Source organism: Protomyctophum parallelum (assembly GCF_964188405.1).
Source record: "Protomyctophum parallelum genome assembly, chromosome: 15".
NCBI classification, from domain to species: Eukaryota; Metazoa; Chordata; class Actinopteri; order Myctophiformes; family Myctophidae; genus Protomyctophum; species Protomyctophum parallelum.
The window spans coordinates 8,720,161-8,735,022 of NC_139710.1; the positions used below are offsets into that span (position 1 = coordinate 8,720,161).

At 41.3% G+C, this 14,862-nt stretch overlaps 1 protein-coding gene across 1 annotated transcript in view; it reads right to left on the bottom strand.

Moving 5' to 3' along the window:
* snx2 (sorting nexin 2) overlaps positions 1-14,400 on the bottom strand; it is a 33,489-nt gene extending 19,089 nt beyond the window's left edge. Inside the window, exons 1-7 of the mRNA XM_083783313.1 lie at positions 14,174-14,400; positions 5,829-5,937; positions 4,333-4,493; positions 1,798-1,864; positions 1,238-1,281; positions 880-1,021; positions 96-174 (exon numbers count right to left, since the gene is read on the bottom strand). Coding sequence (XP_083639439.1) covers positions 96-174; positions 880-1,021; positions 1,238-1,281; positions 1,798-1,864; positions 4,333-4,493; positions 5,829-5,937; positions 14,174-14,272 — 701 coding nt within the window. The 5' untranslated portion in view covers positions 14,273-14,400. The remainder of the gene's footprint in view (positions 1-95; positions 175-879; positions 1,022-1,237; positions 1,282-1,797; positions 1,865-4,332; positions 4,494-5,828; positions 5,938-14,173) is intronic.
* Positions 14,401-14,862: the final 462 nt, after the last annotated feature.

Here is a 14,862-nt window from a genome sequence, read left to right on the forward strand (position 1 = left end):
ATACTTTTTTGTCCATCTGGAGCACCCCCTTCCTCTCTAATGAACAATCTTAGCCTATTGCAGTTGGAGAATCACTTAAATTGTGACTTAATTACCTTTCTAAGGCAGATCTTCTTTTCTCCACAAAGTCATTAGAAGACTGGTCTTCCTTCCCGACTTTCACCTTGGTCATTCCTAGAGACAAATTAACATAAATAATTAACATAAGGCAGAGAAGCATGTCTAATTAAAATGCATATTAAGCATGTACGCTGTCCATCTACAGTAAAGGGTCAATTAAGCTGAAACATAGGACCTTCCCCCTTGGTATTTTCATCCAATAAACATGTGTTATCATGGGGCAATATACTGACCACAGAACCAATTTCTTTGTTTTGTCATGTACGAAGCACCAGTGTTTGGCGTCAATCCGAACTAGTGTTTGGTGTTAATCCTCCAAAAGGGTAATGTTTCCTTTGGTCCAGGAATTCACATTATTTATTTTTTTAATATATTTTGTAACCCATTTTTCACCCCTGTGTCAATTATCTAATGTGATCCTGGGCTCTACACACCCTCCGCCAACCTGGGGAGAGCAACAGACTTGAACTCATGCTTCCTTCATGCGTGAGTGTCCAAGTTGCTCCTTTACACCTGACAGGGGGGAGTTTCCCTGGTTGGACGTAGCGCGCATGGAAGGAACACATTATTCCAAGGAATTCACATTATAGACATTGCCACTGACTATCCAAACAAATTTCACATTGCCGAATGCCAAAGAAATGGGACAGCCATAGGTTTCACTTGGCCTGTTTTTCTTATCTTTACTTTTCTTTTGTATTATTATTATAATAGCTTTAAGGAAGTAAACTACAGGTAAAATGAACAATGTTGACTTACCCACAATGCTTTTCTCCGGGGCAGGAGGGACTATGTATCCTATGTGCAAGTATTTGGATGCCAGTTTGCTGTGAAGGCCCAGAAAGTCACTGAAACGTCTCTTCACCGTGAACTCATTTTGCTTGAACATGGACATAGAAGTCTGAGCAACAGAGGGAGAGAGAGAGATAGAAACAGAGATATGCAGACAAAGAGACGGAGGGGAAAGGGTTACATTTTAAATATAAATTACACAATAGATTTTATTAAAGTTTAATTTTTCTGCTATTAATTAAATCAAGTCATTATTATAGCATTGTTAAGAGTAGTTTTTGCTCCGACATCCTACACAGGACACCACAATCAAGCATTAGCTTACCCTGGTAGATACTTTGTAGGCCATGTAAGCATTCATCCCGTCACCTGGAAGATACACACACACATAAACCACCCCATTTTTTATTTTCATTTAAATAATATTGACACACACACACACACACACACACACACACACACACACACACACATACACAGCCTACACATATGACTCAAATACACAATGTTACATACAAATTGGTGGTTATACTCAAATAGGATAATATTAATCAGAGTAGAGAATATTCAAGGGCTGGAGCCATGCAACTCAAATCTCACTGTGTAATTAAGATCTACAAGCTTGGGCTTGTAGGTCTGCTATTTTATTTTTAAATCGTGAAAATATTTATTTCAGAAAACTGGAGGATTTAGAAGATTTCTTTTTATTTTGAGGTCAGGCCTAAATGGGTTAAACATTACTATTTCATAGACTACTAGACTCCTTAGGGGAGATTCTAGATAGAATATAGCCTATTGCTCAGACATAATGCTTGTATGCATGTATGTAATATGTACAGTATACGTAAGTAGTTTGTAAGTGTGGATATCATCCAGTGTACTCACCGACTTTCTCTGGGTCTGACACTACTATGTGCATGTCAATCAAGTCTCCAATTTCTTCCTCTTCAATCTACACAGAACAATAACAGCATATTACATTGATTTATTAATGAATGGATGAGAAACCTCAGCTTAGCACGAGACACAACTTTCCTAAACCTTTAAAATGCAATATACCTAGCTGGGTGTGCTGGGTTAAAAAGATGTTTATTATGGATACACAAATCTATACCCAAAGATTGTGCGCTCCAAAACTAGATACAGGCTTTTGGGTTGTGCACTCGGTATGTCTGTTACATTTTTGGCGAGGTGTTCATTTCATCCTGTTGGGAGTGTGGTCATTGGTGTGGTGTGATTATGACCTAGGCCCTCAGCCTATAAAAGGATGACCGTTATATCTTTGTAACGATATCTGTTGCAGTTGTGTGATCGCCGTGTGTGTGTGTGTGTGTGTATATATATACTGTCAGCCCCAAAGCTAAGGCCTCGTTTAGACGGGGACGGTCTCCAGATAAAACGGCAAAGTCCTGTTGCGTTCTCATTTTTTATTGACCCTTTACACGAGAACGCACACTTTATGAAAACGCTATAATGTTGCTAGGTTGGCGGTAACTGGCTGCCAAATAGACCAGTCACCCACGTACGAGAAGAACCAGGTAGCTTCCCCCTTCACACAACCCTATTGGGGTTTTGAATGACGCTTCAGACCACAACGTGGTTGTGGCCGTCGCTGCCTTCTCTCGATAACGCATGGAGTGACACACAGGCTGACAGGCAGCCCAGAGCATGCAGGCAGGGATGGTTATATATTTTATAATACATTAGGCTACATAAACACTGCTGCCGCCTATCAAGGCATTTTATTTACATCATGGTTTTACATTCACCATCGCTGATGAGCGACGCTTTGTAGGGAGGCTTGTTCATTGTAGGAAATCATATACAGTATGGCTCTGCATCAATGTAATAAACATATGCGTTGTGAGCCAACGTGAGCCATGATGTCATACGTTTTGCGGATTCACCGTTTTGCCTGTTTTCACGGAGACTGGAGGAAACAGCGTTTTCAAAGATTTCCACTCTGGGTGGTGGTTTCAGTTTGTTGCGTTTTCACCTCCTGAAAACGCCGTTCTCGTCTAAAGGGACACCAGCAAAAGATTTATTTTGCCGTTTCCTATGAACACCGTTCTCGTCTAAAGACCACCTACGTCCACCTAGCGGCTACTGATCCCATAGGCTCCGCGGACTGTAACCATGACAACAGAGCCCATAGCCTGTGGCCGCGCATGTCCAGGGACTATCTGCTGTTTACACAAAGATGCTAAAAAAGAGCTCACATTTGGTGAAAGTGGAATACAGGCTCGCTCACCGTGTTCATATGGTAATGGTCAATGCCCATGTTCAAGTTCAAGTTCGATTGATTTGTGCGGACGACAGGAAAAGTCAAATGCCCAATTCAACTCTGTCTCTCGTAAAACATGAGAAGTCGCACCGCTTTGACAAGTTGACCATCTGTTCTGTCTAAAAGCAAGTCTCTCGATTGCCAGATGGACCAGCTGAAGGTTCATAAAGTAATGCTCTCATGTGTAATGAGAAGCAGAAGTTTGCAAAGTTTAACCCCAGAACCAAATGGCTAATGCAACGTGGAAAGGATATTATGTAATGCGACTTTGGGTACTTGGAAAAGCGCTAAATAAATTTGAGCTATCATTATTATTAATATTATTACTATTAAGCCTTTTCTACTGAACATTGCTCACCTTTGCGGAGGTAAAAAGATGATGCTGGGATCCAGAGCATACTGGAATGCTGCTATCCATAGATTATAGACCAGAGCTTTATTGATTACTGAGGGAGAAATCTGTCTTTTGGATTAACATATCACATCCACACTGCCCTATGCTGGAATGGGGATTCTGGACATAGCTATATTTCATCCATACTGTATGCTCATCAGATAGCAAGACTTATTAGGCTATCGTGTTGCATTCATGTGTATGTGATGAATATATTATTAATTAATTGTGTGACATGGAGGTGCGTCTGTTGGCTCCTGTGACATTAAGGCATGATAGACTATTATTATCACAAAACGGTGGCCACACTGGCAAACACAAGGGACCTAATACAGTAATTCAGCTCTAAATGCATGAAGTGATAAATGAATAAGAAGTTTGAATGTGTATCATGTCTAGCCTAGAATACAGTTTGCATTCAAGCATATATTTTGACATCTTTTATCTTTTATATGTGATGACAAATGTTGGGCACATACATATTTTATTTGAGGTTTGGCACAATTGTAATTGATTTTGCATGAAGTATAAGACGTTCTTTTTTTAAGTAAGCAAAGCTTTCGTCTCGTAAATCTACTTCTGACGTCCTGAGTTTGAGTGTACGTCCGTCCAAATCAACAGACAAATAAAAAGATTACAGAAGAGTAAGAATGATGTGGGAACTCGAGCTTAGTGAAAGAGGCCCACTTTGTCTTTGTGAAAAGAAGTGTACGAGCATGTCAAAGTGTGTTTGCATGTGTACCTCGTCAAAGGATGTGTGTGTAAACAGGTCATCGTGATCCAGCGTAAGACGTGGCGTGATCACAGAGATGGGCGGGGTTATGGGAGTAATAGCAGGGGAGGGGCCATCAGACAGGAGGACATCCCTCTCTGGACTGTCCAAAGATACTTCTTCTGTTGCTTCTAACCACACACACACACACACACACACACACACACACACACACACACACACACACACACACACACACACACACACACACACACACACACACACACACACACACACACACACACACACACACACACACACACACACAAGTCTGAGTATGTGTGTGTTCATGCGCCAAGGTGCACAGTAGTGCTGCAAACAAATATTCCATATAATATTCAAATATAAAACAGTTTTACTGCATATTAGGCTACAATATTGTATATTAACCCATTCTGGACGGGAACCCGTTTTAGTGTTTTAACTAAGCATTATGTTATACTTTAGTCTGCTATTTTTTTTTTAATCGTGAAAATGTGGCACAAATTTTTGTATATAATATATTCTTTCAGAAGACTTTTTATTTATTTCGACGGCAGGCCTAAATGGTTTAAAATTATATAAATTTGACTTTCGATAGGTTCAAATGAGTCAAACCCATGTGTTTTTTTTCCCCCTTATTTTTAAAATACAAGACATACAAGGAACATGGTACACAACAAAAAACAAACAAACAAAAAACATTTATGACAAAACAAAACCAACAATAACCCACTAGCCCTGAGGGGAGAATAGACCTGTAGAAAGATTTACGATAATAAACAATACTTACAAAAAATAATTGGGAAATAAACTTGTAGGTAAGAAATGACCATATAAAAGAAGCTAAAGAAGAGAGGGAAATTAATCAATTGCAGTTAAATAATTAATATATAAAAGAAAAGGGTCCCATGTTCTAGAGAAGTTATTCAATGAGCCTGTAGTTGAGAATTAAAAAAATGTCTAGGTGAATAAAGGATGACAGGTCTTTAAGCCAGGATGTCGTGGCAGGGGGGGCTAGGATTTTGGGGCGAGTCTGTGAGGGAATGAGGAAGTTATCATTGGCAATCACTCGAAGCGAGTGACATGGCATTTCACAAACAGATAGGATGACTTTAAGTTAGACAAAATACTTTTAGAGAAAGCAGTGTTTCATCAGGTTTGGTATTTTATGGTTTTATTAGTTGAGTGTGAAACTCCTGTCCTTCTGTGTATCTGCCCTGAATGTATGTCACGTATGAATGTTTGTCCATTGGAAGATGCCAAACGTGGTTCACCTTCAACTACGGTATTCACAATTCTAGGCTGCTGTGTTGTTACTATGCATGTTATTTACAGTTATATACTATTTTATATTTTATTTCCAGGACTTATAGTTTGTTTTACCAGTACTTAAATGTGAAGTAGGGTGTAGTTACATTTTGACATAATTTCTCCAATATTAGCTAAGTCAATAGCTGAATGAGTGAGTGAGTGAGTGAGTGCACCTGCAAACAGGTCTTCGGGGTCATCATCAAAGAGTGCATCCTGTTTGGGTCCATTAGAGTTGCTACTGTCATCCTCTGCTGGTAGACTGGCAGGCTCAGACACTGACTCCTAACACACACACACACACACACACACACACACACACACACACACACACACACAACTGTAAATCTTGGGACAGACACAAATTACCTCCACCAAATTAAAATATGGGCATCTCATTACAAAAAATTATCTTCTTGATCCTAGAATAGTTTTTGACTAGATTTACGATAGATAGTAACCAAAAACCATAAGATAATTGCATCCTCCTGGTTAGTCAAACCAAAGTTATAGAATTCTACCAACTTGTATAAAGATTAATGAGTGTTGAAACACATTCTAATGCAGCATCAGCAATAAAATAGTAAAGAATACAAAGGTCAGGACCATCGTTCTAGGAATTAAGAGGGAAGTGCCAGGAAATATGACACAAGAACTAGTTTGAATATTGTTATTATTACTTTCATAAAAATAAAAAAACTTTGACTGTTCAGTGCAGGCAGGTCACATAATAAAAAGAAGAAGTTGCACAACAACCACATCTGTATGTGTGCATATTCCAGTGAAATGCTCTCGCTCCCAACGGGCCATGTTAAATGCTACAACTGCTGCTCCGAGTCCTAGAGTTCTCTGCTGTCTGGGTACAACTGCTGCTCTGAGTCCTAGAGTTCTCTGCTGTCTGGGTACAACTGCTGCTCTGAGTCCTAGAGTTCTCTGCTGTCTGGGTACAACTGCTGCTCTGAGTCCTAGAGTTCTCTGCTGTCTGGGTACAACTGCTGCTCTGAGTCCTAGAGTTCTCTGCTGTCTGGGTATGACTGCTGCTCTGAGTCCTAGAGTTCTCTGCTGTCTGGGTACAACTGCTGCTCTGAGTCCTAGAGTTCTCTGCTGTCTGGGTATGACTGCTGCTCTGAGTCCTAGAGTTCTCTGCTGTCTGGGTATGACTGCTGCTCTGAGTCCTAGAGTTCTCTGCTGTCTGGGTATGACTGCTGCTCTGAGTCCTAGAGCTCTCTGCTATTCTAAATCCTTTAGACCCGTTAACCTCATACCAACCTTGAAACGTACTTTAGTTATGTCATCAAGAACTTATATTAAACCTAATAAAAATAATATACAAAAAAGAGAACTTATTGGCAGGTGGAGTACACCGACATACATACATATACGCAGCTGATCGCAGTAATTACAATAGTCTAAACGGGATGTTATGAGGGCATGAATGACGGAGAGGAATGGTTTAGGAATGGATTAGCTTGTAGATCTGATATTTTAGGATGTAATAACGGAATGCGACCCGCGACCCGACTATGGATAAGCGGTTGAAGATGGATGGATGGATGACGGAATGCCTTGCTTCGGTTTCCTTGCTTCTTTGTTGTGTGGCCTATGACCAAATACTTGGGTTCATATAAGGATTCCAGTAGTCAGAACGTGTTGAACTGGCCTGGGGTAAACAGTTAGGAAGGAAGACGTGGTGCTGTGGAGAGGAAAGGAAAGAAGAATTAGCTGAGAGGACGGAATAAAAGAAAAGCATGAATGGAGGAGGATGTGAGGAGTTGAGGAATGAGTAGCCAGGAAATGAGAGGATGCGAGTGATGATAAAGAGTCGCTTCCTCCTTCCTTACTCAGCAAAAGAAGGTGTGTGTACTGTGTGTGTGTGTGTGTGTGTGTGTGTGTGTGTGTGTGTGTGTGTGGTGGTTTAGCCCACATTAGTGATGGATTGTTGATGACCGATTGTCCAACATGATAATTATGTGCAAGATATTGTGATCACAGACGAATCAAATCATGAATGCATTTTTGGACTTCCGATAATGCAGACAAAACTATATTCTGTGATTATAATGTTTGTATTATATGTAATGAATTGTGCATCTCTTCTGCAAGCATGAATTTCCAGTAAATCTCATTTATCATATCAGATAACCAGGAAGGTGCCATTGTGTAGTACATTGTACTCAGAACTATTCCTGGTATCCTAGCAAAACCATGTAACAGCGAGGCGATAGGAGGAGAAACATGAGAGTCCACGCCGGGTATGCTAGAGCAAGAAAGGGACACCACAGGCCTTTGGACACAGGTCTCAGGTCAGTTTAGTATCACTGGACAGCCAGCAGCAGACGGTTTTACAGACCGTATACAGTAATGTTGCATGTTCACACGGGCAGATGCAAAGATTCACAGCATATTTCTCATTTCAAATCTTTGTAGCTAAAGTTGAAGTAAGTCCAACTTATTTGTAGCTTTTTGTAGCAGCTACAAAAGTTGCTTTGTAGCTCCACGTCGCTGGCTTCCATTGAAAATGAACGGTACACTGTATCCATCTACCCATGTGAATGCAACGTAAGTGTCAAGACTCAAGAGTGGCTCAGTCAGTTACTGTTTGTACTACACTCTAGGCATAGATTTAAGGGTGCACAATTCATAGTTCATCATATCGGTATTGGACAATATTTACTAATTAAAATGCATTATTATCGGCAAATCAGCATCAGAATCCTGTTAGCAGATATTTTATTTCATAATACGGTATTTGTGTTTGAATGTAAAGCTGAAAAGGCCTTTTGTAATGATTGAAGGCTGCAGATTCAATCACTGTTTTCCAGGCAAGCTCTCAAAATGGTCTGTTGTAGAACAAATAAAATGAATAATAGCAAACAAATTTATATAGCACCCTTATCCCAGGCGCTTTTTAGTTTTACATAGATCCATTAACACACAAATTCATACACCGATGGAGGGGGAAACCATGCAAGGCACCAACCTGCTCATCGGGAGCAATTAGGGGTTTTTGCTAATGGGTTCCCAGATTGCTTCTGCACTAACCCGGGATGGAACTGGGAACCAGAGGCCGCTCTACCAGATCTAACTCTGGGGTAGCCCGGGATACAACTGGGAACCAGAGGCCGCTCTACCAGATCTAACTCTGGGGTAGCCCGGGATCCAACTGGGAACCAGAGGCCTCTCTACCAGATCTAAACAAACCGCAGTGCTTGTTTTTTAGAAGTCTGCATATTTGGTACAGTTGTGATGTTCTCGGTTAAAGACCAGCTTGTGCCCAGTGCAACATGATTTTTTTCTACATAAACTAAATGATCTGTAACACCAATGTGAACACTACCCACAGAAAAACAACCTGAAAAGTGAATGGCTTGGCGGCGAGTAGAAGAATGGTCCCAAAACTGAAATCGTAAAAAGAAAAAAACATCTGTCCCTCAGAGCTGCCAATGAACCGCCATCACTTTAGTTCTCTAACTGACATAGCAGACTGTCTGAAATTCCATACATCTGTCAAAATCACTGCACACAGTGCACAGTCTGCAGACCATGGAGGAAAGGTGGCAGGCTAAAGCCAGAGACTGAAATCTGTGCTGTTACTTTAACTTTGGCGATAAATTAACGCTACGGATTTGTGTAGGCCCAGGGCAGGCAAAACTACACTTAGTACAACAGTCCACCATACAGCATCTGTATGTATTGTATAGGTAGACTGTAGAAGGTCATAGGAGTTCACGTGCCGGTCCAATGTATTCTGTGTTTATTGGACACAGTCAAGGGAGCGTCCTAACTATAAAAGCACAGACTCACTCCGCTGATCACAAGGAAAAAGGATGACAGACCCAATGACACAAACACAACAACAACAGAGATACAAACACTGGCAGTCTGGCACACACACATAAATTTGCCTGTGTATGCATTCACAAGCAGGAACACACACACACAAATACCTCAATTGTAAATTGTTATTTTGTGTTTTATATTTATGGGATCTGTTATGGCGATATTGGACATTATTATTTTCATTCACGCATCCCATTGCAAAACGTTCAATGCTGGCTCATTTAAAATCCACAAACTGAGCAGGTTGCATGACGACATCCAAACATGGATATGGCCTTTTCAAGCTTGCCTGTCTCACTCCGACAGGTACACAATACACATACAGTACCTGTCAGAGTGTTTGTGGAAGAGGGGGAAAGTTGTACAGAATGGCACTACAAATATTTCCACATCTAGACCACAGTGTGACATACATCATCCAAAGATCTGGCCATGTCTATGATTGCAGACTTGGCATTCACCTTCTGCATGGACAATATGATTATTTACCATAACAACGTGCAACACAGTGCACAAAAAAAAGAGGAAAAACAGAGTGGGCAGTAAGGAAGGGGAGAGAATGGAAAAGGCAGAACAAGAATCTTCATTGCCACAATTCACAGGCCAGAACTGGTGGAGAGTGCATCCGGCATAATAAAACGACACACTATGTTGGTACACCCAAACATACAGGTCAAGAAGCTGCAATAAAGCGCCTAGAGCAGGCGTCTCTTCCTGGTTTTTAAACAACTGGTAGATGGAAATGATACTTGTGCACGGCTTCAACTTGATGGAGTTGACACGTCTGCAAAGCGTTTGTTTTCTTTTGCTGACGCATCAAGTTGCAGCCACGCGCGAGCGTCATTTCCATCCACATAAATCAGTAATTAGCCACTGAGCAACACAGCACAATACTGCACAGGATACAATGATCGGAACCATGACTAGGCAACCACTACATGAAATGTAGAATTCTGCTTTTGATAGTATATTAGTTACAAGGTGTGTTACCATTAACAACAGCTACACCGATGTTGTCTCCCTCTTTCGAAGGATAAAAGATCATTACAATGATGTCAAATCTACAATAATAAATGGTGGCACATCTAGTGCTTCAAATAACTTCATTGACATTTTCAACCAGTATCTGTCCTACCTGACAACAGGGTCAAAATCTCTCTCAATTGAATTTGAAGACTAGGGGGACACTACCTGCAACCACTGCTGCAGTGTGCTGTATTATATAGTATTACAGATTGATTAATAATTGTCTCCACCAGGCCGAAGGCATGGGGAGAGAGTATGTTTTGCACTCTGTCCGTGTGTGTGTGTGTGTGTGTGTGTGTGTGTGTGTGTGTGTGTGTATGTCCGTCCGTCTGTGTACAGCTAACCTCCGGCACCGTTAACACTGTCGATGCCACATTTTGCACACATTCCCTGGATGCCCCTCTGCCCCAAAATTTCCTGAACGGCCTGTTATAGCGCCACCAGGAGGCCGGCTTTTGAAAAACACATTTTTGGATAATACTCCTCCAGTTTCTCTCCAAAAATGCTGCAAATCGTTACACACTCTCTCTATAGAGCGTCGCAGTCCCTCCCCCTTTCAGAACAACGAGTGGCCCAGGAAATAAATCCCAATGCATTTTGCCCATAGGAATTTCTTAAAGTATTTATTTAAAGACGGTTACGCCGCGGACAAAGCCAACTCGGATCGTGACAAATCATGACAATGAACACAATGTTTTGGGCTGATCAAATAATTTATAAGAAGAAAAACAAAACAAATAGTGTTGTCTCCTGCCTTTATTTTCTTCTTTCTAATACTTTAAGAAATGCCTATGAGGAAAATGAACGGCGATTTATTTTCCGGGTCTCTCGAGGGGGCGGGACTATAGTCATGTGTTCAAGCCGGATCTGTCTGATATTTCATATTCCATTTTTATTGGCTAAAATTGTCTTTCAAAGTTCGCAGGATTAGCCAGTTTTTTTTTTTTTCAATGTATTTTTATTGAGGCTCTGAAATGTCACCGCTCAACAATCGCCATTCAATAAGGTAAATTGAAGCGCAGTCTAGAAGGGTCCACTGTATCCAATACTGGTTCCCATACCTTCGTGAACCCTTCCATGTTATCACGGAGGAGATAAGTCAGTTTCTCCAGAGGAACGGATTAGCCCGTTTTGAACAAAAAGCAGGGTGCAATTTACGTGAAATCTTTCACAGACTTTCCTACTGAATATACCCTTAGAGTATATATGAATAGAGACGGCACCGGATTCCTCCTCCCATCCACTTGCATTAAGTTGCTCAAAAGTTGCGCATGAGGCATTCTCGGATGGATTGCCCCAATAACATGAACGTGCTGGTCGTTGACTATCATTGCGCCGTTTGCGCGCGTTCACGTATGAAACATTCGTTCACGTGTCATGGGCCCAATAACATGAACGTGCGCAATGATAGTCAACGGGCTCGAGCTGCAATGACAAATTCGGCCACTATGTCCATTTCGCTTCAGGGTTTCCTCCGGGTGCCATCTCTATTCATATATACTCTTAAGAATATACCCCACCCTTTTCACATTGGCCACCACCAACAGGTGGATTTTTGCAAAACACATTTTTGGAACAAAATGCTTCAAATCATCCAATTGCCATCCAAGGCGTAAGAAGAAATCAGAAATGGCACCCTTTTCACATTGGCCTATTTTAGCGCCACCAGGAGGCCTCCCACGAACCTGACCTGCCCTGGTGGAGACCTGTGCCCCGAGGGGCACTTTTTCTAGTTTAATATGTTTTCAAGAATTTAAATTCCTGCATTGTAGCTTTAAATCTTAATCTCTGCAGTGTATAGTCTAGAGTCATGGTGGTGGCAGTAGGTGCCCACAATGTCCACTAATGAACAGCAGATAGGTATCTGCTGTTAAAGATGACCTGAAATAGTACATTGAGGGCATTTAATTTCTGTGTTGTTACTTCACAATCCTAGTTAAAAAGGCAGCTGTGCATGTCTCCGCTATACAGCAATGGGGTTGGGGTTGAAATGCACACAGCTTTGAAACCTCCAGACCAGAGTAGAGTTCTCAATTTCAGCTGGCTACAGACAACAATTTATGCAAGTTGGGTTAGAGTTGCACAATCATTGCGAGTTGTATTTTTAAGTTCCGCTGCCAGTTCCAGGAAGTTTAGTCACTGAAGGCTGCCATGACGCTGTTGGGGAAGATGAACTACAAATGAATGGATCAGTTGTTGGCTCGTTCAGCCGTTTCTGGCATTAACCATCTCTGTTTTCTCTCTCTTTCTTTCTGGGCATGGGTCGGGCTCATAAATGTACGATATGATTGGGCTTGGGTCAGACTCAGGCTTCAAATCATTCAGGCTGGGCCAGGCTTTACTTTTACAGCCCATTGAGAACTCTAGACGTCACGAGACACAACCAACCTGGCGGAGACATGTGCTCCGCTGAGCACCAGTTTCTAGTTAACTAGCTACCCTTTCCTAGCATGACTGCAGATATTCTCTAACAAAACAAAAAAAAAAGTCAAAAAATATATATAGTTGTACTTTAACCCATTAAAACTGTCTGACTGTCTGACCGTATGTGGAAAAACGTATGTTGTTATAAAAGTTTCATGTGAAGTACAATATAGGCCTATTTGGCCGCGAACCCCCATCACAAAATGTTTTGTTCCAGAAGCAAAGATGAGTAAAAAAAGAAAATCTACAAGCCTGTGAGCTTGTATATCTGCTATTTGTAATAGCCAATCAATGTGCTATATATCCGGGAAGTTAAAATCTAAAATGACACAGAATGCGTTCCCGGTTTTAATGGGTTAACCTAGACACATCAAACGGAAACGATGGGTTAAAGGCGCATGAAAATGAACTGAGTATGCACTTGTGCACAAACGATACTTATCTCAGGAGTCCAGGACAGAGAAGTGGATTTTTTTTTACTTTTTTCTGCTTTGCTATGAATAAGATGCTTATTTAATATTTGCATAACCAGAGAGCTGCTTGTGTATTTGTTTTGACACTTACGACCAACATATGATTTTGTGGTGTTCTGAAATGTATTAAGCTCATTCTAACCCTTTTCTCAGGCTTATGTTAAACTTCATACTTAGTCTTGGTCTAAGCCTCTCAGGGTACGTAGCATGTATTTGTTTTGACTCTTGAGCATGAATTTGTGGACAAAAGGAATGTATCTCCTGTCAGATAATCAGGGGTCTGTAGTCTGGGCCCAGACAGACTGTTGAGTTTAAAACCAGTTCACATGAGGTAAGAAGACTGCCTGGCTGGCTCTCTGCCTGCATGGCTACCTGTGACTGACTGTCACCTGACCTGACACTGAGTAACCCGGAAGAGGGCAAAATATACACACAGTCTGCGTTTTAATGCGCAAGTATGCACTTCATGAAAACACTGAGCTTCATGAAAACACTGAGCTAGTCTTAGCTAGAATTACAGTGTGCACCGTACACTGCACAGTATAACGCCCCAGTGTTATTTTATCCATTTTGTAACTCTGAGGGTGTACAAATGTAACTACCGGTAAATGGAACCTCCGTGTTCATTTGGTTGTATAATTATGTTAACTCTCAGAGTTAAAAGGGATTTCAGTGTGTTTATGTGTCAGATGAAAGCATCACGCCCAGTGGAGTGGTCCCCTCCTCGGCCTCGCATCACCCATGCACCCCCTCCTCACCTCCTGTGTTGTGGCCGGCTCTGGAAAAAGATCTTCCCCGTCTTCCAGTTCCTGGAAGTCGGTCTGCTCCGGTGGAGGATCCCTGGCCGTGTCCGCCATCTTCACTCCCTGCCTGGGCTTAATAACAATAATATATCCCGATCGAGAAAACAGTCGATAGAGACAGACAGAGAGAGAAGAGAGGAGAGCAGCAGAGGGAGTCAGGAGGTTCTCCCACTGCTGTCATGTGACTTCTCACAGGAAGACGAAGGAGGTTAAAGTGTAGATCCCAGTGTCCGAAGGGACAGCCACGCTGTGATAGAAATTTAGTTTACTTTGAATTATTAATTTTGTTATTGTAAGGCGTGTTTGAGCACGTAGAAAAGCGCTATATGTATATATTACTAGTGTTGTTATTTTTGTTGTTGTATTGTTACTATTGTTGTTATTATAATACTAATATTATTGTTGTTATTAATCTGGCATTTTACTTTTCTATAGAATATAATGTGTATAACAAATGTGGTGATCATCATATATGATCCCATTGAATGATATTTTGCTGTTTCTACTCGGGCTAGATGTGACAGTAAACTAGCCAATGACAGCGCGGATGTCACTCTGGACTATGGGATGTAAACATTTGAGTTGTGATTGGAGGGTTTCACGCGGACCGTGTTCCGCCTGTTTCAACCATTTCCGTGTCAAAC